The sequence below is a fragment of the Ictalurus furcatus genome, chromosome 17, assembly GCF_023375685.1.
Source record: "Ictalurus furcatus strain D&B chromosome 17, Billie_1.0, whole genome shotgun sequence".
NCBI lineage: Eukaryota > Metazoa > Chordata > Actinopteri > Siluriformes > Ictaluridae > Ictalurus > Ictalurus furcatus.
The window spans coordinates 14,866,864-14,888,434 of NC_071271.1; the positions used below are offsets into that span (position 1 = coordinate 14,866,864).

The 21,571-nt window shown below is 36.3% G+C and overlaps 5 protein-coding genes across 8 annotated transcripts; 2 read left to right on the forward strand and 3 right to left on the reverse strand.

Moving 5' to 3' along the window:
• The first annotated feature begins 211 nt into the window (after positions 1-211).
• On the forward strand, positions 212-834 carry defbl3 (defensin, beta-like 3). The gene is made up of 2 exons (XM_053647127.1): positions 212-471; positions 583-834. The coding sequence occupies exons 1-2, from the start codon at positions 417-419 to the stop codon at positions 714-716; spliced, it is 189 nt and encodes a 62-aa protein (XP_053503102.1). The 5' UTR covers positions 212-416; the 3' UTR covers positions 717-834.
• Positions 835-4,167: 3,333 nt separating this feature from the next.
• spcs2 (signal peptidase complex subunit 2) lies at positions 4,168-7,079 on the reverse strand. Its single transcript, XM_053647124.1, has 5 exons — positions 6,972-7,079; positions 6,096-6,179; positions 5,843-6,007; positions 5,494-5,624; positions 4,168-5,365 (listed from the first exon to the last, which is right to left on the reverse strand). The coding sequence occupies exons 1-5, from the start codon at positions 7,062-7,064 to the stop codon at positions 5,179-5,181; spliced, it is 660 nt and encodes a 219-aa protein (XP_053503099.1). The 5' UTR covers positions 7,065-7,079; the 3' UTR covers positions 4,168-5,178.
• Positions 7,080-7,975: 896 nt separating this feature from the next.
• rnf169 (ring finger protein 169) lies at positions 7,976-14,036 on the reverse strand. The gene is made up of 6 exons (XM_053647113.1): positions 13,538-14,036; positions 11,821-11,894; positions 11,584-11,673; positions 11,277-11,383; positions 11,070-11,169; positions 7,976-10,875 (listed from the first exon to the last, which is right to left on the reverse strand). Exons 1-6 carry the CDS (start codon positions 13,965-13,967, stop codon positions 9,679-9,681), a joined length of 1,998 nt encoding a protein of 665 aa, XP_053503088.1. The 5' UTR covers positions 13,968-14,036; the 3' UTR covers positions 7,976-9,678.
• Positions 14,037-14,217: 181 nt separating this feature from the next.
• lipt2 (lipoyl(octanoyl) transferase 2) lies at positions 14,218-19,308 on the forward strand. Of its 4 annotated transcripts, none has more exons than XM_053647120.1 (4): positions 14,218-14,234; positions 16,097-16,206; positions 18,416-18,902; positions 18,992-19,308. In XM_053647120.1, exons 2-4 carry the CDS (start codon positions 16,156-16,158, stop codon positions 19,231-19,233), a joined length of 780 nt encoding a protein of 259 aa, XP_053503095.1. In that variant the 5' UTR covers positions 14,218-14,234; positions 16,097-16,155; the 3' UTR covers positions 19,234-19,308. The 4 variants fall into 4 exon arrangements, with proteins under 4 accessions (XP_053503095.1, XP_053503096.1, XP_053503097.1 ...); XM_053647121.1 differs by having other exon boundaries at positions 14,228-14,243; XM_053647122.1 differs by lacking the exons at positions 14,218-14,234; positions 16,097-16,206 and adding an exon at positions 16,387-16,442.
• defbl1 (defensin, beta-like 1) lies at positions 14,805-15,910 on the reverse strand. The gene is made up of 3 exons (XM_053647693.1): positions 15,900-15,910; positions 15,511-15,692; positions 14,805-15,354 (listed from the first exon to the last, which is right to left on the reverse strand). The coding sequence occupies exons 1-3, from the start codon at positions 15,908-15,910 to the stop codon at positions 15,230-15,232; spliced, it is 318 nt and encodes a 105-aa protein (XP_053503668.1). The 3' UTR covers positions 14,805-15,229.
• Positions 19,309-21,571: the final 2,263 nt, after the last annotated feature.

A 21,571-nucleotide genomic window follows, 5' to 3' on the forward strand; every position in this document is an offset into this window, starting at 1 on the left:
ATGATGTGTGTGGGATGTGTTTAGGTAAGAGGTATATGATATTTAAACAGAATCATTAATAAAGAAAAGCATGCAACGTTGTGTAAACATTGTGTACTCTGTACAATAGATAAAAGACACATGAAAGCTAATATAATTATGCATCAGAATATAATATTTCATTCCTGTCCTCTTTACTAATAAGACTTTTATGTGTGCATTGAAACACCATGTATATTATCTCTAACCTCTTAGTGGACTTGTTTTTAATGGGTTTGTTTCTCAAAGTTCAGTTTAGTGTCTGAACAAAATGTAAGAGAGAGATTATTACTAAGCCACTACCACCCACCCCTCCCCTCTATGGGTGTAATAGTGTATAAATGGAGACTGGCACAGGCAGCTATGATGCCTGAGATTGTACATTTTGGGTTAACAGCATGAAAATATTGGGATTGATCATCTTTACTATATTGATGCTGACAGCTAGCATAGGTATTACATGACATATTTTTGCAGTAAATGATCAGATGCTGCTAATTGGGGCTGTGTTAGTTTGTATGAATATATTCCTTACATTACCTGTGTGATGGTTCTGTTTTTCAGCTTGTGATACAGATGTTCATGGCTGGACATGTGGCTATCGAGGGCTTTGCAGAAAGCAATGCTATGCCCAAGAATACATGGTGGGTTACCATGGCTGCCCTCATAGATACAGGTACTATATATTTAATATTTAAAAGGTATTATTATCACAGTAAATTTCATTTCCTATGCAAATGATAAATAGCTAATGTTTAGTAACCAAGATATTAAACACATTATTAATTAATTAAAGGATCAAATGTACTGCACTTATCTCTGCTCATTTCCAGATGCTGTGCTTTAAGATTTTAACCATTAGTGACCAAATCCTTTATTGAAACAGCATTCACTCTTACTCTTCACATCTTGTTTGTCATTTTACAAAAATATTTTTTTTTAGATTTACATTACATATTTGCATACATATACACTAAATGTTTCTCTACTTATACTATGGAATTATGTAAAAATGTATTTACAGAAGAAAACACATTTACAGACTGCAAATGGTAGAAAAATACTTAAACCAGTTATTGTGCTGATTTGAAATGATTTTAAATGGAGTAAATATTTGCATTTTGGTTGTAATTGTATTAGAGCTGTCAAAGCAGCTCAGCTCATGTCCTGTATTTCACAACACATAATTGTACAATAACAAAGCTGATTGACACAATGACTAAATAAAATGTTATTAACTTTGGTCTTGAGGTTATACTCTAGCCATCATCCCCATATCAACTTCCCCACATGTCTGTTCCTTTGACTCCTTTCCAGATTTGTTCATAGTTTCCTGTTCCTTTTCATTTCCCTCCCCAATATTTGTGAAATATTGCATGATTGTTCAGCATTTTAAGCAGTATTTTGCAGTTGTTTATTTCTTAGTTTGCTCTTTTTGTGTATAATGAATCTTGTCTTGTTTTCTGTGAACCAATGTTTTGGCTGCAGTCTGATATAACAGCATCAAGGGTTGCAGTAACACTATTAAACATGTCAGTTACACACTTGCCCCTACTTTGTGCATGTTACAAATGACATGCACTGAGTGCAATCTAAGAGTAACTGGAGTGACATATTCAAGATCTGATTTGAAAGATAAGAAATCTTTTTATGGATAATAATCATTTTAAAAACTCAGTATGATACATAAAACATTTCCCAGGCAGTTTTAGATATTTTAAATTAGGTGACTATAGTAATAATAAGTATTCAGAATAGCCATCAATGTAATATCATTCATTAAATGATTAACAATCATAATAAATAAAACCAGATTATTAATCCTCTATATTAAAGTAAACAGATATTTTATCTGTTGCATAATGTTGCATAATTATAGACATGAATATTATGTTGTCACAACTGTTGTTTATTTTAATTAAAATGCTAATTGTGCTGTGAAAATTATTTGCTGATTTCTTCTGTTTTTGTGTATATCTCAAAATAATTGTTTTAGATTTTCAAATGAAATACAAGATAAAACAAAGGCAACCTGAATAAACACACAATACAGTTTTCATTTATTTTATTTTTTATTGAAGTAAAAAGTTATCCAACACTTATCACCCATGTGAAAACAAATTTCCCCCTTAAACCTAAAATCTTGTTGTGCCACGTTTAGCAGCAATAACTGCAACCAAATGCTGGAGATCAGTCTTTCGCAGCACTGTGGTGGAATTTTGGCCCACTCTTCTTTGCAGAACTGCTTAGTTCAGCCACACTGGAGGGTTTTCTGTCCTGCCACAGAATCTCAATTGGGTTCAAGTCAGGACTTTGCCTAGGCCACTCCAAAACTTAAATTTAGCTTTTTTTGAGCCAGTCAGATGTGGACTTACTCCTACAGTATGCTTTGGATCACTGTCTTGCTGCATAATTGAGTTGCGCTTGAGTTTCAGCTTACAGATTGAAGACTAGTCATTCTCCGTTAGGATTTTCTGGTAGAGAGCAGAATTCATATTTCCCTCAATTATTGCAAGTTGCCCAGGCCCTGAAGCAGCAAAACATCCCCACACCATCACACTGCTACCGCCATGCTTGACCACAGGTATGATTTTTGTGGAATTCCATGCCAGATGTAACGGGACCCCTGTCTTCCAAACAGTTCCACTTTCGATTCATCAGTCCACAGAACATTTTCTCAAAAGGTTTAAGGATCATTAAGGTGTGTTTTGGTAAAATTCAGACAAGCCTCAATGTTCTTCTGGGTTAGCAGTGGTTTTCACCTCACCACGCTTCCATGGATGCCATTTTTGCCCAGTGTCTTGTAGACAGTGGAGTCATGAACGGTGACCTTTATTGACCAAGAGAGGCCTATAGTTCCTTCGATGTTGTCCTTGGCTCTTTTCTGACTTCACTACTGGTTCACTACTGTGCCAAGTTTTTCCCATTTGGAGATAATAGCTCTCACTGTGGTTCTTTGGAGTCCCAGAGCCTTTGAAACAGCTTTGTAACCCTTCCCAGACTGATGTATTTCAATCACCTTCTTCCTCGTCATATTCTGGAATTTCTTTCAATCTTGGCGTAGTGTGTTACTGGGTAAGACCTTTTAACCAAACTTTTAACTGATTGCACAGGGTTTACAGTAATCAGGCCTGGTTGATTCTAATCCATCTGAACTTCATTATGAATGCAGTTTCATAGATTTGGGGAATTAGTAAGTAACTGCAGGGGCAAATACATATTCACACAGGCCCAGTTGGTATTGGATTTTTTTTTTGCTTCACTAAATAACAATCATTTAAAAACTGTATTCTGTGTTTACTCAGGTTGCCTTTGTTTTATCTTAGATTTTGTTTTCATTTCTGAAACAATTTAGTAACATGTACACAAAAACAGAAGAAATAAGGATACTTTTTCACAGCACTGTATAAGGTTTTACATTTTAAAGGTTTTTTTTAAAATGTGCATTTAGTATTAAGCTTGTAGAACCAAACTGCAATTTAGTTATCTCCAGGTATATCAGATTAATGATTAACATTAATTAATAAAGGTTGAACAATCGTGGACAATCATCCTTATAAAAACTCATAAACCAAAAGTTTTGAAGTCTGTGGGAATAAACACAGTAGTAGAGAAATGCCAATTAACAGAGAATTTAAGGATTATGAGAAAACATTGCAGAGCAGAAAAGCATTTCAAACCATTGATACGATGCCTCAGTATAAAGGCACCAACATAAACAGTCAGCCACCATCCACACAGCAATGATTGAGTTCCCTCAATCATTGTGTCAACATTCCAGCAGTACAATGAGAGAAGAAAACTCATTTATTGGTAGCATCAGTCATGAATTCACACAGAGAAACTAAAGGTATGAGATCATAAGGCAGAGTTAAAAAAACAGCTAAGCAGTATCTTTTCTCTTCTTCAATCATGGTACAGCCTGCTTAATGTTAATTAAGGCCTGTTTCAAGTGTAGAACTGATTGTAGGTACTGGGGTGTCCTGTACACAAAAATTGAATAATTTGAAAATCATTTTCTTACTAAACAAAAGTCCTCCTTCTATCTTTTTATGAACTGCACTTAACCACTCTATAATTAGAATTCCCAAATATCAAAATAAATTGCACTTACAAATGAAGAGAATGAAAACACAGTAAAATCTTAAAAAATGATAAAAGCTTTACTTTAATTGTATGCTTTTTTAATACAAACAGCAGGATAATAGCTAAAACAGTGAATTTAATGACAAAGACTGCAGCTATTTAATTCTGTAACTTCAAATAAAACCATATGCAGGTGTAGGATTCTAACCATTATAAAATAAATAAATATTTTTCAAAAACCATTTTAATGATATACTAATTTATTGATATTGAAATAAAGCCACACACATGGCTGTGTTATCATCTGGGCTCCCTTTCATAACTTATGCTTCACACTCAAGGTATAGAAGGACAAAAACACACAAGAGAGAGAGAGAGAGAGAGAGAGAGAGAGAGAGAGAGAGAGAGAGAGAGAGAGAGAGAGAGAGAGAGAGAAACAAAGAGCAGTAGAGTCTATACATACATTTTGTATGAACAGAACTTGAATAGTTTATTATTACCATTTGACCTTTAAAGCAATAATAAAAAAGGAACAGATTTCACAATAATTCTAACTCCAGCTGTCTGAATAAACAATCTCTCAGATGTTCAAGGAAGAAGAGAAAAAAAGAATCAAGAAATTGACAATCATTTTAATGATTCTTAAAACAATAAATGTATGGTAGGAGAAGGGGGGGGGGGGAGAAGAGAGACAATTCAGGGACATCAGCACTTGAATAAAACATTTAAGTCTTTTAATAGATGCTGCTTATGACAGATATTCAATATGTTGTTAACCACTCACATGTTCCCCATCAAGAGGAATCAGTGAAAAACATTTTAACTTCACTTTCAAACAGAATGTTGAACTGAGACATTTGCTCTAACTGAACCTTTAGGTACACATAATGTGATGCCAATTGAAAAGTTATACTATGACAACCGTTACACAAATTTCTTGACCAAAGGCTAACGTTTGACAGACATTAACATGACAGTCTTTCCCAGTGAAAGAGTCAGCCCCCCCCAAACATCCCCCCTCCCCAAATCAGTGTGTGCTGGGACTATGCTGGTTCACCGAGTTTCTGTTCAATTTTACTTAGTTTTCTTCTCCATCGCCAATGTGTCATGAAGCTTTGACACACACTTTTCATACTGGTCCATCACCAATGTTCCATTTCCATCAAAGAACACACCGACTGACTTTGTGAACTCGGTCACCCTAGACTGCTTGGTTTTTCCATCTGTAAAGGATGCTTTCAGCGTGTACTTATCATCAAACCTACAAAAGATAGTTCCATCATTTAGTACATATTTCCAAGCAAACATTTAAAGTTTCAGAAGTGATGGGGCTACAAGTGTTTAAAAAACAAAAACAAACAACACACAACAACAAAAAAAAACAACAACCTTTTAAGACTTGATGAAAGCTGCCAGATGTGATCCGGGTCCATGCCAGTTGGGTCTTTTTGGACAGCCACAAGAAAGATATTTTTCTCTTTGTAGGAGGTATACAAGGTTAGGATGCCCATCATTATGAAATATGTGTGAGGTTATTAAGGAAACAACAGTGAAAGTACAGAATCTAGACATTATAAATATTATTTTCAATCAAACAATCCAGGATTAAACTCCAATTTTAAAGGTTGAGGAATAGATATGAAAAAGCATTATACGTATTAACTAAGCTTCAAAAGCTGGGTGAAAAATTAAAAGGTAAGGAGTACTATAAAAATTTCTTCTGTTTAAGCAATAAAGGATATGAAACAACACAGCATGCTAGGACTGGTTTGGACTCTGGGAATGGGTGCAGGTAGTCCCAAATTAAGGCTACAATGGCAAAAAGGCAGGAGACTGTGCAAATGAAAAGACGTCCATCTACAAGGTTGAAGTTCTCAACGTAACCATACTTCTCAATAAGTACCTAGCAATAAGAAAGAAATGACAGTAAGCCAAGAATAAATGAAGCATGACCCTAAGGAAACAACCACAAAAATAACGGTTTCACCTGCCTTCTTAGCTGCATCGTCAAGAGAATTCTTCACAGCTGCACCATCCCATTTGTCAATCTTGACAGGTTTTTCATCAATCCTCCACTGAAAATATGCAGATATTCACAGAAGTTTGTTTAGCAGATTTTCACCTCCATTTAAAAGTTCAGCATGTATAAAATGCAACATGTATCCTAATTTCAAATTCGTACAGACTAGGTCTTCAATAATTAATAAACATCTAACAAATATCCATCTTTACATGTTAGATGCAGTGTCATGCATCCATGAGTTAAGTCATGCACATGACAAATGGCTGATATAAAAATGCATCAAACAGATTTTCTTACTTGATTGTATTCTTTTTTTTAAGATGAGGTTCAAGTGTAATGTAAACAAATTCTAGCCCTCGTTTTTAATAGAGTTAGATATCCTGGCGTTGTATTGCCTAGCAATTGTATTTCCTCGCATGGCTAAACAGTTAAACCTCTCTCTCATTATAGAGAAGTGCTCCTTCTTCATTTGGCGCACCTTATGGCATGTATTGTCACACAAGAATAAACCATGTTACAAACTTTAAACGAAGTTTAAATACATGTCGAGATAGCGGGTATGCCTATAAACTTTACAGGTCAGATTTACTCATGTGCTGAGATTTTAAAAAATAATAAATAAATAAGTTTATGTTTAAGAACGGATGTGTTTTTCTTTCAGGTTTCCGTTCTGAGCTGCTAGCTGTTAGCATGCTCGTGCACATCACTCTGCTCTCACAAATAAAGTCCGTAATAAAGGTTGTAAAGAAATACAGAAGAAAATATGCCTTGGACTCAATGAACGTTTGAAAGCGAGGGTGAACGGTTTCCACACGAACTGTGAAATGTAATAAACAATTCTTACTTTTTGTAGCAGACCATTCTTTCCATTCTTTGCAGCCATCTTCTCTTCCTGGTCAGCCGTGTGACCTGGCTCACTCTGATTGGCTGAGCTCATACGCCACGCACGCAGCCAAACCAAAGCGCAGAGGGCTCGAACTGCCTAATTTCTGCCTGCGGCAGCTTAACGGATATGTGCGCTGTGCGTGCTGCTCATGTTCAAATCTCCTCTTAGCATTTCTAGGCATGTTGTTTTGAACTATATATACTCCGTTAACTTATTAGGTCCACCTATATCTACACTCATTTGCCAGTTTACTAGACACACCATCACTTACAGTGTAGTTGGGAAAATCCATCATGGATGTTGTTCCTAGACAGGCTGGTTTGCTGCTGATCACCTTAAAACTGGAGAGTTCAAGAGTCCACTGTAGTCTCAGATAACTGTTTTGGCTAACATGAATGGAACCCAATACAGTTTTCTGCTGCTGCAACCCATATGCCTTAATGCCTGATTTCTTTTGGGTTCTGCTCACCACAGTTGTATGAAATGCTTATTTGAGTTACTCTAGCCTTCCTGTCAGCTTCCTGGCCATTTTCTTCTGATCTTTCCCATCAACAAGACGTTTTGGCATGCAGAACTGCCCCTCACTGGATGCTTTTTTTTCTTTCTTCCTCAGAGCAATTCATGTAAACTTCTGTTGTGTGTGAAAATCCCAAGAATTAAGCCACTTCTGAATTACTCAAACCAGCCCATCTGACACCAACAACCATGCTACAAATTCCCCATTCTGATGTTTCTTATGAACATTAACTAAAGCTCTTGACATATATTTGCATGATTTTAGGCATTCCACTTGTGTCATGTGATTGGCTGATTGGATAATTGCATGAATGACCAGGTGTACAGGCGTTCCTAATAAAGCATTTTTATTTTATTCAAAATGTCAGAGAACATATATACAATATATATATATATATATATATATATATATATATATAAAAATGAATTTACAGCATTAAATTTTTTGTATTTACATGTTACAATACATTAGTTGTCCTAAGCAATTCTGTTGTCGTCTCATTATCCTAGTTGGACTTACCTTAACCTGATTTAATATTATCCTGAGCTGACAAGCTATAGCCAGCCCACATTCCCATATTTGAGTTCTACAATTTTGAACTGGCCTTTCTTAATACATGAAATATTTCAAACAAAAACAGTCATTCATCTTCAGTAACTGTTTTATCCTGCTCAGGGATAATTTATAGTCAACAATCCACAGAACCCAGAGGAAACCCATACAGACAAGCAATAAAATAGTGTTTTATTTGGTATTTATAATTTATTTACTCCAATATTCATAATTTAATTTAATTTAATAAGACTGTTCCCATCCTTATGGAAACAATAAATTGTTTGTGCAAACAAAATTTGTGAATTTATGCATTATAAAATTTAACAAACTTTAACAGAACTGGATCACTAATTATCAACATTGTAATGGAGACTAATAGTGTTAAACTGTACTGATAAGCACATAATCCTATGGCTTAAACTGTCATATTTATGGAATATTAATTTTTTTTTTAAGTATATAAAAAAGAATGCTTGCATTTGGTCTCATCATTCACACATTGTTCAAATAATAAACAACATTTGTCAAATGCAATTCAAACATGCATGGGAATATATCCAATAATAGTCAAAGAGATGAGATGAGAAGGCTCAACCATTACTCTCTGTGCATACATCCACATTAAAATACAGTCAAAACTCAAGCTTTTTTTTTTAAAGTATTATTATTGTGTTTCAGAAAATAAACGTGAGAGAAATATGAATAGATGACAGAAAATGTTGGCATATGAATAAAACCTCACAGCGATTCTATTGTTTTTTTTTTGTTTTTTTTTTAAAAAGATAATCATTTTCAAAGAAGTCTACAGTGATTACATGTAATATGTGTATGCTTATTCAAGCATATAGTGCAATATATATTTTTCATTAAAAGGTCAAGCTGGCCAAAACTTTTGCAACACCATAAAATGAATCACATCAAATTCTAACAGAGAAAGAAAAGACGTACCTAATGCACCTAGGCGAAACTCTGAACATAAATTAATTTAAAGATTAAGCAGCTTTCCAAGGAAGAAAAGGGAAAAATACCTTTTAAGAGTAATTGTAGCAAGTTGGGTAATGTAAAGCTTTTACAGTTCTATACATATCAGTCTAATTTGAGACACAACTGTATGGGGCTCTTATGCAGAAATTCAAGCCTTTGAACATTTAAACTTAAAATATGAGGCCAACTGCCCATTAAAGTAAGAACTTTACAACTAATACTCAGCATTTCCTTTTTAAACACAATCTATTACATTTATAAAAAACAATAATGCATTGGATAAAAGAAGTGCATTGTTTTTAGTATTTATGTTTAATGCCCCAATAAGAATAGACCAACAGGAATTTTCTGGCTGTTGATTAGGTAGTGCCAAATTAAAGAGAAAAATAGGAAGGGCAAAAAATTCTGCAATATTTTCATCTAAGAAAAGAGCTGTTATTTGGTACAATTATCTGAGATATATAGTATGAAATAAAAATGAAATGACAAGCATAAGCAAAGTTGTCCCAAACACTAAGACCATTCCAAAAGATATCAGTATTCTCTGGCCTACAGATAAGGTCAGACTCGTTTGCTTTTGTCCCCTGTCAATAACTTGATTTAAGACTTTTAATTAAAATGTTTTATCTTCCTAGAAATCCTTCCTGACCTGCGTGGATTACGAGCTGCTCTACCATCTACACAAATCCAGGACCGTAGAAGATATTTATCAGAACTCATCCTATGCCTTTCTACTTTCTGGCCTTCTTTGTCAAACTGTCTTTGTAGCTTTAGTGCCAGTTCTCTGTCCATTCTTTCTTGATGGATCTGTTCAACATATAAATCATTTTGTCTATATTGTGGGTCACAGCTATCACAGCTTTCTATTTGGGATATTTTTATTCTCTTTGCCTCTTCCAAATGTTTGGTCTTCTGGCTCCTCTTTTTGCCCCTTTTTGAGGTAGGTCTGTTAAGTACACAACTTCTGACAGTTGGATCATTCCGTAAGTCTTGAAGGTCCTCTATTCCCTGATTATGACTTACTCCGATATGTTTGTCCACTATTGGTGATTTCAAGTTTTCAACCTGTCCTGAAAGTGAACAGTGTGGTTCAAGAGCACCACACTGATTGTGAGTATCAGAATTACCCAATGCCATCAATGTAGGATGTGCATTTGTAGACTGTGAGCCATCATCTCTGCTACACTGATCAAAAATCAACTGCCGCTTATTGTACAGCAAAGACTTTCCCCTCTGCTTTCTAGACAAGTTTGTATTTGCAGTACAATTGCAATGTTGACCCTGCAATGTTGAGCCTTTTTCCAAGGGACCACAGTTACAAGATTTGTTCTCTTGGTCTTCTTCAGAGCTCTGTGTGATGCTGTAATCGTCTGCCACTGGACTGGTGATGGTTCCTTTGGACATGAACTTGACACGCTGCCGATCTAGCTCAACCTGCTTCCACTTTTGCAGGATGCTAGGACTGGCTTCATAGCTGGTGCTTTTCTGCAGGTTGTGGGTCAGGTTCCTGGGTGTAGACTTCACTATGGTGGGTTCCATTAACCGGCCATCTGGGAGTCTCTTCGGTGGCGTGCACGGTGAGCAAACTATGGGCTTGAAGTGGTTCAGCTCTTCTGAGATGCTGTCGTTGCTCTCTGGGCTGACTGAACGCTCGGGTTTAGTATGAGGCATTAAAGAGGAAGGAGGAGAGGCCAAGATGGAACGCCAGTGATGCCTCTTGTCAAGGGGAAGAACTGGTGCTGAGAAGGAACGACTGTTCTCGGAGGATAAGAGTATTCCTGCATTGAAACTATGACAGATACTGGCCTATATTAAGGGGGAAAACAGGAATTATTATTATTATTATTATTATTATTATTATTAACAACAACAGGAAAAAAATAACAAATGCTTTAATATTAGATGAGGGTAAACAATTCTGCCTATGTATGTCTGATATATATTTAGCATGAGAACAATCTGAGCTGAAATAATTTTGCAGGTGTGTAGTTCTGTCATACTTTTTCTGGTAAAGAAAGGTGTGACTGAGCTCTGACTTTTCTTCTTCCTTCCTCAGAGTCAGTACAACTTTGGCTCCTTTGTACACTGATGTTGTACAGACTGCATAAATACAACAAAAAGGCAGGGACATGAACAATAATTTGCACACTCTATATAAAAAATTATGTAGTATAATGCAGATCTTTTGTTATGCATTGTGTTGATACCTTTTGCAAAAAGATGGGGAAAACCTTGATCGGCGCACAAATGCTGATGCATGCCTGGTTCTCATTCTCATAGGTTGTTCATTCTCAGAGTCGGACAACACTAAAGACTGAAAAATATAACTACTTGTCATGAACATTTTTCTTTTTAACTAGGGCTTAACTGATGTATCAGCTGAAAATATTTACTTCTGTATGAGTATGAACTATGGAGTTGTGAGGCAGCAACACTGAACCAACACTGGCTGAACCCCACTTATTAATTGAAAAAAATTAATGAATTATATTAATATAAAAACTAAAAACGTACAGTATCCTGAGAATGTTGCAGTCCACTTTCCCCTTTCTTACGACAGGGTAATTTTTTCATTCTATCTTCAGTTTCTTCATCCTTCATCATCTGGAAGCACAATGTTTAGATCAAAGTGATACTTCTACAGTGGATAATCATACTCAATTTATGAAACCTATCACATTCCTGAACATAAATAAGAAGATCCTTAGGTTACATAAACATATTTCTTATGATTATAATATGTCAACTAACCTTATTCTTTTGCTTATCATACTCATGCCGCATATCTCCAGGCTTACATATCTGTATAGGTGAACAGAAAACATCTGTGGAAAACAAGACAATAAAACACATTAGAGCCAAACTCTGACAATCTCAGCAAACACAAAAGATATCCAAACTAAATCAATTATATCTCTTTTGTGTCAAACGATTTTTTTCTTGTTTTTCTCCTATAGTAATGGATAACAAAGGGATTATAATATGTGTGCAACATCGTATTTATACCCCAGCGAAACAGGATATGGTTAAAGATAAGGGTTCCTCTGGAATTTTTCATGGCAAAACATCAAAATTTGTGAGACCACCACACCCACGACATGCAGAGAAAACTCAAAAGCTTTGCAATTTAACAACATCAAGGCCTTTCGATGAGACTGACCAAATACGATCTCGATCCGATTAAATCTCTACGAGGAGTTCATTAAGTATGAGGCCTAGAAATGGCAAAAACATAGGATTTTTTTTTTATCTAAATGGTTGATTTCCTGTTGAGTTTAGTGCATGGGTATAAGAGACTTTAGTAGGTATTGACATGTTACACGTCAAGACATGTTACACACCGAATTTCGTATATGTAGGTCAAACATAGCGCGAGGTGCACATAGTTGAAATTTTGTAGGTGGCGCTATCGAGCCATTTTGCCACAATCAATACTAGACCCCCATCAGGTGTAAATTTTCACCAGTTCTGACGCGTCTGCAAAGTTTCGTGAGTTTTCGGGTATACTTAGGCCCTCAAAAATGCGATTCATTTGAAGATGATGATGAAGTATAAGAGGAAGAAAAGATGAAGAAGAAGATGAAAGAAATGGAGCAGATCCAACAGGGCCTCACACCAGCGGTGCTCGGGCCCTAAATACCGCTGTTACTCTGCACACGGCCCTTTGCATGTTTTTTTTTTTCCTGCTTAAGTGACACATTCTTGGGCTGTTGTGTTTAATGGCTCTGTGGAAGCACGCGCACGTACACTGGTGTACAGTAAAGAGTAGGAAAAACTACGGTGTGTAAGGTTGGGGACGTTTTTTACTTTCCGGAGTTGCTTGAAAGCTAAAGGAATACGACAGATAATCTACCACAGGACATCCAGCACAGTGCACTGTAGTTGATGAAGTATGGTAAGAACATTTACACAGCGATCACTCCGGCGCAGTCCGTGCACGAGCTGTCAGTGTTATTTTGGCAGTGATATAAATAAGTGTTCTGACTTTTGGAGTCGACTCCGACTGAAAATCGATGCAGTCGATTCCAGTGTCCATTTTTTTTCTCGATTCCAAAAACAACTACACAAAACAGAAAATGATCTCTTGTAAGAAAAAAAAATAAACAACGCAATAATAATACATAATTGTGGCATTATTAATAGTATGACTGAGAAGGAGTGTTTATTAACATCATTTTACCCATTCACAACAAACAACTACCACTGTATACATCAACGACTTCTTTTAAACCGAAAGCCTCAGGCTGGAATCGAAGAGTCGATTCTTTTGATCGGATTCCTTTAAGAATCGACTCCCAGCCTTAAGTTAAATCATACCGTATCTTTCCGTACCTGCGTCCAAGTGGACTTAAAACTTGAAACTGCCAGTTTCGTCGGCAAACATTTGTTTCGCACAAACAGTTAGTTGATTTAAAACATCCCTGTATGTTTCGCATGATTTTAACTTTAAACAGCTTGTTTACATCACCTTCCGTAGCCATCACTCGGTCCCGCTGCTCTAATCTACGGCCGCATCGTTCCGGATAAGTTTGGCGCACCATTTCCCAGAGCTCGGTGTTGACGAGGCTTTTCTCTCGGGACTGTTTATTTCGGGCCCAGCTGGACACACGCAGCCGGCAGGACGGGCAGCACAGCCCGCTACACTCCACTGTCCGCTTAAAACACTGGAGGCAGACCGAGTGTCTACACGGCATAGTCACGGGCTCCAGTAATATCTCCAAGCAAACCGGACACCGAGCTTCCTCCAGAGTAAGACAGCGCACATGACGGTGATTAGAAACGGCTCCAGGCCTCGCTTTAGCCTGCTGTCCTGGTCCGCTGACAGACCCGGCGCACCCCGCCGCCGCCATTTTCAGCTGCTTTCTTACTTGCATGGTTTGAAAACAAGCCCCGCCCATTTTTTTACATCAGTGAATGAAACGCGCTTTACTCCTTTTTCTTTTTTAAATATGTAGTCTTCTAACTGTTAAAGCTCGATTTATGTTTATTTCTACAAATCTTTACAAAACCCAGGTCAGGGAATACATTGTACAGTAAAGTTATCACTTTCATTGTTTTCTAGATTTAAAAAAAAAATTTTCTTACAATTTAATGTATGGTTCTCAAAGTGGGTCCTGGCGGTCCATGAAGCTCTGCGGGGAGATCCGTTTATAAAGATACTACAGGTGAATGAGGTATTCAAATAAATACATACATACATACATAAACACACACACACACACAAACTTTTTTTAAGTGCATTGCAAATGAGGCTTGATTGAAATAAATATGCATACAATTTGCATATTTTATTAAACAAAAAAAAGGGTGATGTTAGAATTAAAATATTAATTTCACCGTGAACACACTTAAGAAAAAAGACATTAATTTATTATTTAATCAAGAAAATACCAAGGTTAGTTTAGTGGGGGTTTTTTTTTTTGTTGTTGTTTTTTGTTTGTTTTTTTTGTTTGTTTGTTTTTTTTTTGTTGTTTTTTAAAAAAAATGTTTTTAAAGGAAACTACAAAGGAAAGGACCCAGAACTTGATATTCATAGCTTTTCATGTATATATCATATGATTTGACTGGGAAGTGGGCAGAATTAAAGTATAATTCTCTATAACTTTCAGATGATGTGGTGGTCATACATTAAATGGACAAAAACAGTGAAATAAACGTATTACATATTGACATATTGACATAAAATTGTCCGTCTCACAGCTTACAGGACACCCCTCCCACAAATATTTGCAGCAAAATACACTACTGTTGAAATGTAGAAATGTTGTCAATACATGCCAATACAAGTTGAACTCTTCCAAACATGTCCAAAAAGTGCACAACACACATTTTCAGATAAAAAAATAAATAAAAATTCAGATTGCATATGTATTCAGGCATATTTGGTTTGTGTGTTTTGATAGAAACAATAAATCACTGACTAAAGTATGAAGATGTGTTATAATACTGTGAAATACTGAACAGTTTCAAATGAAAAAGATGATTGATACAGATGCACACTGACAGGTAATGTGATGATTCCTCACAGAATAATGTGAGAGACACAGCAACTGAAATAAAAAATAAAGGAACAGTTTAAATGATTAAAGAATTGGGGAAATTCAGCAATACAGCAATGTTGATTAGTTAGTAGTAAATAAAACACAGATGAAGATTAAACTTACACAAATCCTTTTGAGCAACCAAAAGGTCCAAAAGGTAGTTCTGTGAGCAGACACACTGGACGGCACACACCACTGTAGTTTGTACAACCCCAGGGAAATGCCACCATTGCCTTACATTCACCTGAAATGTAACATACACACTATTTTATGTTCACTTTAAGGAAGAACTATCTCTTTACTGATTTAGCCACACAGGCACATAATTAAACATAACATATCTCTATTCAGTTTTGCATGAAAAAGTGACTGGCTACTAACAAATTTAGCAAATAATTACCAGCAATGGCCAACATGATCAAAAAACACAGGACTGTCATTCTTTGATATATCATGATCATTCCCTGATGTTGTCTTTCCTTAGTTCTGTTAGAATGCTGTACGATCTTTAATGACAATATATTTTTTTTCTTCCAAAAGGAGGAGCTAACGAGGATTATGAACAAACTCTTGTACTCCAAACTGAGTAATGCACTTCAGAAATTCAATTAGGGCACATATAAATTAAATTGAGTTCATGTGATGTTGCATAATTATGTTTAGTTAGGTTCACAAGCTTTCCTGTGGGATGATCTTGTCATGAGACTTTCATGCACTGGATTGAAAAAAAGATGGGTAAATTTATCTGGGGTAATATTCAGAGTGACATGTTTTATAATTCATACTTGCTTATCTAACATGTTATTAATTTTTGAATAACTTTTTTTCAGCATTTTATATCCATTTGCAACAGTTACACTGATCATTTCATCGTTTTTCTTAATGTTTCACAGTTTACTAAGTTTTTAGTGAATTGTGCAGTTACTCATCCCTGTCGCTGATGTTAAATAATTATCTGTTGAATAACTTCTTCTCCGGACCACTAGATGGCACTGTATCACGAGTCCTGCAGAGAGAACAGCACCAAAGATGCTCGAGAAAGAAGATGTACAAGTACGGGTCAAATTTTATTGCGGTGTCTACACACGCATACTTAGTAAGTCGTTATAGTATGTCTAAATATCTTATATGTTACTAAACGTATACTACTGTGTTAAGTAGGGTACTAAGTAGTATAGTTGATATACTACGGTCGATGCTGGACGTTTTGAATTGAGTACAATTTCATCCACGCACATTCGATTGTGGCGAATGTGTAGTGGGGAAAAACAATACTGAAAAAGTTGAAATGTGTTTGTCACATTCTCAGGTATGCACACTGGAATAAAGACGGTGAGAGCTGAGGAAACGATTGTTTAAATAGACGAATCTGTTTCCATTGTAGTTTAGTATAGAAAGATGCGTTCCAGGAAGTTTGCCTTTTTTCTTTTTCTTTTTTACGCCTCTTGTTTTTTGGTTGAGGTCTTTGGCCAAAATGGCGATGTATTAGTAACATTAACGACAATTTCCAGTTATTTATTTATGTTATTAATTACTTTCACCAGTAGAATCTCTCAAAACGATACGAAGAACGATTAAGTTGAGCAGGTAATGTAATTTAAAGTAAACGTTATCGTCATTAAACAGTGTGTGATCAATGACTTGGGTAGAGATTAACAGCGCACCCGTCTGTAGGAAAGTGTCCTTCTAATGTTAATTAAGATAAGGGAACGCTTTTTCCTACACCATTTAAAACGTTTCCGCCTTTCACTGTATATTACGGAAGTATCCCATTTAATATAGTATGTAATGATTGCTTTGGCTTTGTAAACAAAATGAGGTTTGATTAGTGAAATTCTGATCAATAGTTTTGACAGTATACAGACCAATAACTCTTACCGCTAAGTGGCGCTAATGTTCTGGACAAATTGTTGTACAGATACTTACAGTACTCACTGCATTTCTCTGCACATCTGGGACAGCTTTAAATGAAATTACATTTGAATATTTGTTTGATTAAATTTCGTTTACTCACATCTGAATTTAAGTGACATTGTATGGTAAGATGAATGCTCAGTCACTCAAGAATTAATGCTCAGTTACTCAATTAGTGCCACTAACACTTCCCTACCTGCGCTTCCCCATCTGTCTCTGTCTGCTGAGACTGTACACTATAGCGTGAGTTTTCATGGGGAGAAAGTGCAATAATGGAAAGGTTGCCAGAATATTAGGGGAAGGTTTTCTGAATCAAGCCCTGGACTCTCAGGAGGTTCAAATGATTTAAGAAGTTACGGGAATATTTGGGGAACATTCTCTGAACCATAATGAGAAATAAAATGCAAACGTTATTTTCCATAATGTAAATTTTACTAGAAACCCAAATGGGAAGTAAAAAAGATATGTTCTCAGAAAGTTTTGGGGAGCACAAAACAAAGATTCCCAGAATGTTGTAGAAGGTTCTGGGAACCAAGAATTGTTAATCAGGTTATAATTAAGCAATTTTGCACAAGTTAATTAGTTAACTGACATTTAATTGAGTAACTGACATTTCCGACATGATATGTCTAAAAGTTTTGTTTATCTTTGCTCTGCTAGCAGAAATAGTTTCCGAAGAAGCTACACAAACTCACTTTATAGTCTGTATTCTGGCTGACTCACCTTCATTTGTACATTCCTGGTGAAATTGGTATCCCTTCTTCCTTTTTATCTTCATTTGACAAGATTTCATATTTTAAGTCAAAAGTTATATTCAATAAAAATTGTATAATTTGCCATGTCTGCTGATGATGTTGCTAACTCTGTAGTAAGGGTTTCAGTGGGACTGTTGCTAGATTTGGTATTTTATGTAGAAAACACAGACAAGCGCATTGATGCAAACAGCGAAACCTTCTGCTGTGGTAATACTAAATATCAGCACTCTTGGAACACCTCTTGTCCAATCAAATTAGTGGACCAGAACTAATTGAATAATAATAACAAGAACAGTATAATTGCAAGTGTATTTTAATATTTTAATGTTTTATTAACAAGAAAAGGAGTAAATGGAATGGTGTGCTCTTACATTACTAAAGCTAGCTACATGTTTAAAAAAAAAAAAAAAAAAGCTCAATGCAACTATAGAGCTAATCCTCAGTTTTTGGTTAAGGGGTTTGGTTTAGATGAGTGATTTTAAGAGTGATGTCTAATTTAAAACAACTTTGAAAAATTATGTCCACAATTAAAAATTATCTGAAGACTGTATTATGCCACCTGCCACATTGTAGCCCAGATGTTAAGGCTCACATTAAGTATATTATATGTATATATATTTAACAATATCTCATCAGGTCACACAGCAGAAGCTGCAAGCCTGCCATTCTAATATCAAGATGTCACCTGGAAAGACCTCAGTCAACATTGTGAACTTGGGGAGAGTTGCTTATCGCAGTGCCCTACAGATACAGCAACAATATGTCAGACAACATTTCGATTCTTCAAGCCAAACTCCAAACACGGTACTCTTGTGTGAACATGATCCTGTTTACACCACTGGCATTCGGAGAGCATCGTACCCTGCTGAAGAGGAGCAGAGACTGAAAGATCTGGGTGCAGAATTCTTTCGGACAAACCGTGGAGGCCTTATAACCTTTCACGGACCAGGACAGATGGTGTGTTATCCTATTCTTAATCTGGGCTGCTTTAAGAAGAGTGTGAGGTGGTATGTGTGTGAACTGGAAAAGACAGTGATTAAGATGTGTGACAAGTTTGGAATTAAAGCCTCCACCTCGCCAGACACTGGGATCTGGGTTGGAAATAACAAAATATGTGCAATAGGTAATTGTGTTTTTTTACTTCTCCATTGTTGTATACAGACTGAAGGTCAAATGTAATAAAATAATTGTAATTTGCCAATATATCTTCAGGTATCCGCTGTGGTAGATACATCACTTCTCATGGTTTGGGACTGAACTGCAACACTGACATGAGCTGGTTTGACCACATTGTACCCTGTGGTATAGTGGGAAAAGGAGTCACCTCACTCAGTCAAGAGCTTGGCCGGGATGTCACGATTGAAGAGGCGGCTCCAGTGTTACTAGAGGCTTTTAGTGAACAGTTCAATTGCACTCTGAATAAAGATGATCTTCATCTTCTGCAAAATCACTGAATGCCAGACAAAACAGACTTTAAACCGATAAATACTGTAGGTAACCCTAATAAAATGTTAAATATTTTGCCAGTCCATAGTGAATATCACTGTCTCCTGTTTTATATGCTCACCTGCTATAATTGGAATGTAATTTATTTAACTAATTTGTATGAGTAGAAATATTGAGTAGTGTGCGTTCTTTTTACACTTTGTTTTTTATGTAGATGCTTTAGTAGCTATGCGTAGGTAACATACCCTGAGTAGTAAATGTACATATACACTATATAGACAGTTATACAGTAGTGTCATGTTTTAACTGCTACGGTTTTGAATATTAACTTCATTCATCTTGTAACAGCCTCAGAAGTTTTTGGCTTGTACACCTGAGAACTTTTGTCCAGAACATCCTGTTTCTCTGAACACTGTGTTTCTACAACCCCAATACCAAAAAAGTTGGGACAGTATAGAAAATGTAAAAAAAAAAAAAAAAAAAAAAGTCATTTGAAAATTTAATTCACGCTGTACTATATTGAAAACACATTGTTCGATGTTTTACTTTGTGAATTTCATTTATTTTTGAAAATATACACTCATTTTAAATCTGATGGCTGCAACACACTCCAAAAAAGTTGGGACAGTTGACTGTTTACCACTGTGCAACCTCACCTTTTCTTTTAATAACTTATTCTTATTTCTTATTAAGTGTTTGTGTGCTGAGTGAAGACACCAGTTGGTTAAGTTAAGCAAGCAGAATCCCCCCCCCCCCCCCCCCATTCAACCATTTTGCATTTCTTCAACTGTGCAACTGTACGGGGCCTTCATTGCCTTATTTTGCGCTTCATAATGCACATTCTCAATCGGAGACAGGTCAGGACTGCAGGCAGGCCATGCTAGCACCCGCACTCGCAACCATGCACTTGTAATCTGGGCAGAATGTGGTTTGGTGTTGTCCTGCTCTGGATGGCATCATATGTTGCTCCAAAATGTGTACATATATTTCTGCATGAATGATGTCCTGACAGATGTGCAATTTACCCATGCCGTGGGCACTGACACACCCCCATACCATGACAGATGCTGGCTTTTGGACCTGACTCGGAAAACAGCTTGGATGGTCCATTTCCTCTTTGGCCCCCGAGAACACTAAGGCTGTTTTGTCCAAAAACTAAATGAAATGTTGACTCGTCAGATCGCAAAACACGATTCCACTGTGCTACTGTCCATCTCAGATGAGACCGAGCCCAGAGAAGTCGGCGGTGCTTCTGGACAGTGTTGATGTATGGTTTCTGCTTTGTATACTAAAGCCTTAACTTGCATCTGTGGATGCAGCGGTGAATGGTGTTGTTAAAGGTTTACCAAAATATTCCTGGGCCCATGTCCAGATATCTATTACAGATTCATGACGGTTTTTAAGACAGTGACATCTGAGGGATCAGAGATTGCAGATTCAGAAGTGGTTTCAGCCTTGCCCTTTACACACCGAGATTTGACCAGATTCCTTGAATCTTTTAATTATATTGTGCACTTTAGAAGGTGAAATGCCCAAAATCCTACTGACTTGTCTTTGGGGAATGTTGTTCTCAGAGTGTTGGATTAATTGCTGACACATCTGTTGGCAGATTGGCAAGCCTTGATCCATCCTTGCTCTTGAAGGACTAGGCCTTTTATACTATACTTTTATACTTTTATAAGGAGGCTCCTTATATACTATGATTAAACGATTGCCTCACCTGTTTCACATCACCTTCTTATTTCAACTTGTCACATCGCTATTAATCCTAAATTGCCCCTGACCCAACTTTTTTGGAACATGTTGCATTTATCAATTTGAAAATAAACGTTTACGTTCAAAAAACTATGCAGTTGATTATGTAACACATCATATACCTTATCTTTATACGTTTTTTGTTTAAATACAAGTCAAAGTGCATTTACAAATCACTCCTCTTTGTTTTTATTAGCATTTTCCATACTGTCCCAACTTTTTTTGGACAATTGGGGTTGTACATACATAACAGAAAAGAATCCTTAAAGTGCTTCTGAAGCTGTAGGACATGAAAATAATTTATGTGCCTAATTGAATTTCAATGTACAGAAGAATGTTTACTACAAGATGATTTACTAAAGAGCTGACATGTTGTAGCACAATACTCAAGACGTTATAACATTCATTCATTAGCCTGTCTTCAGTGCAGCAGATTTATCCTGTTCAGGTTGCAATGGATTTGGAAACATTGGGCCTGAAAATCCACAGAAAGCCAGTCCATTGCAGACATTACAAAATTCATTAAACAGTAAGCACTTTATGCTGGTCAGGTTTGCAGTGGCTCCAGAGCCTTTCCCAGGAACACGGGCA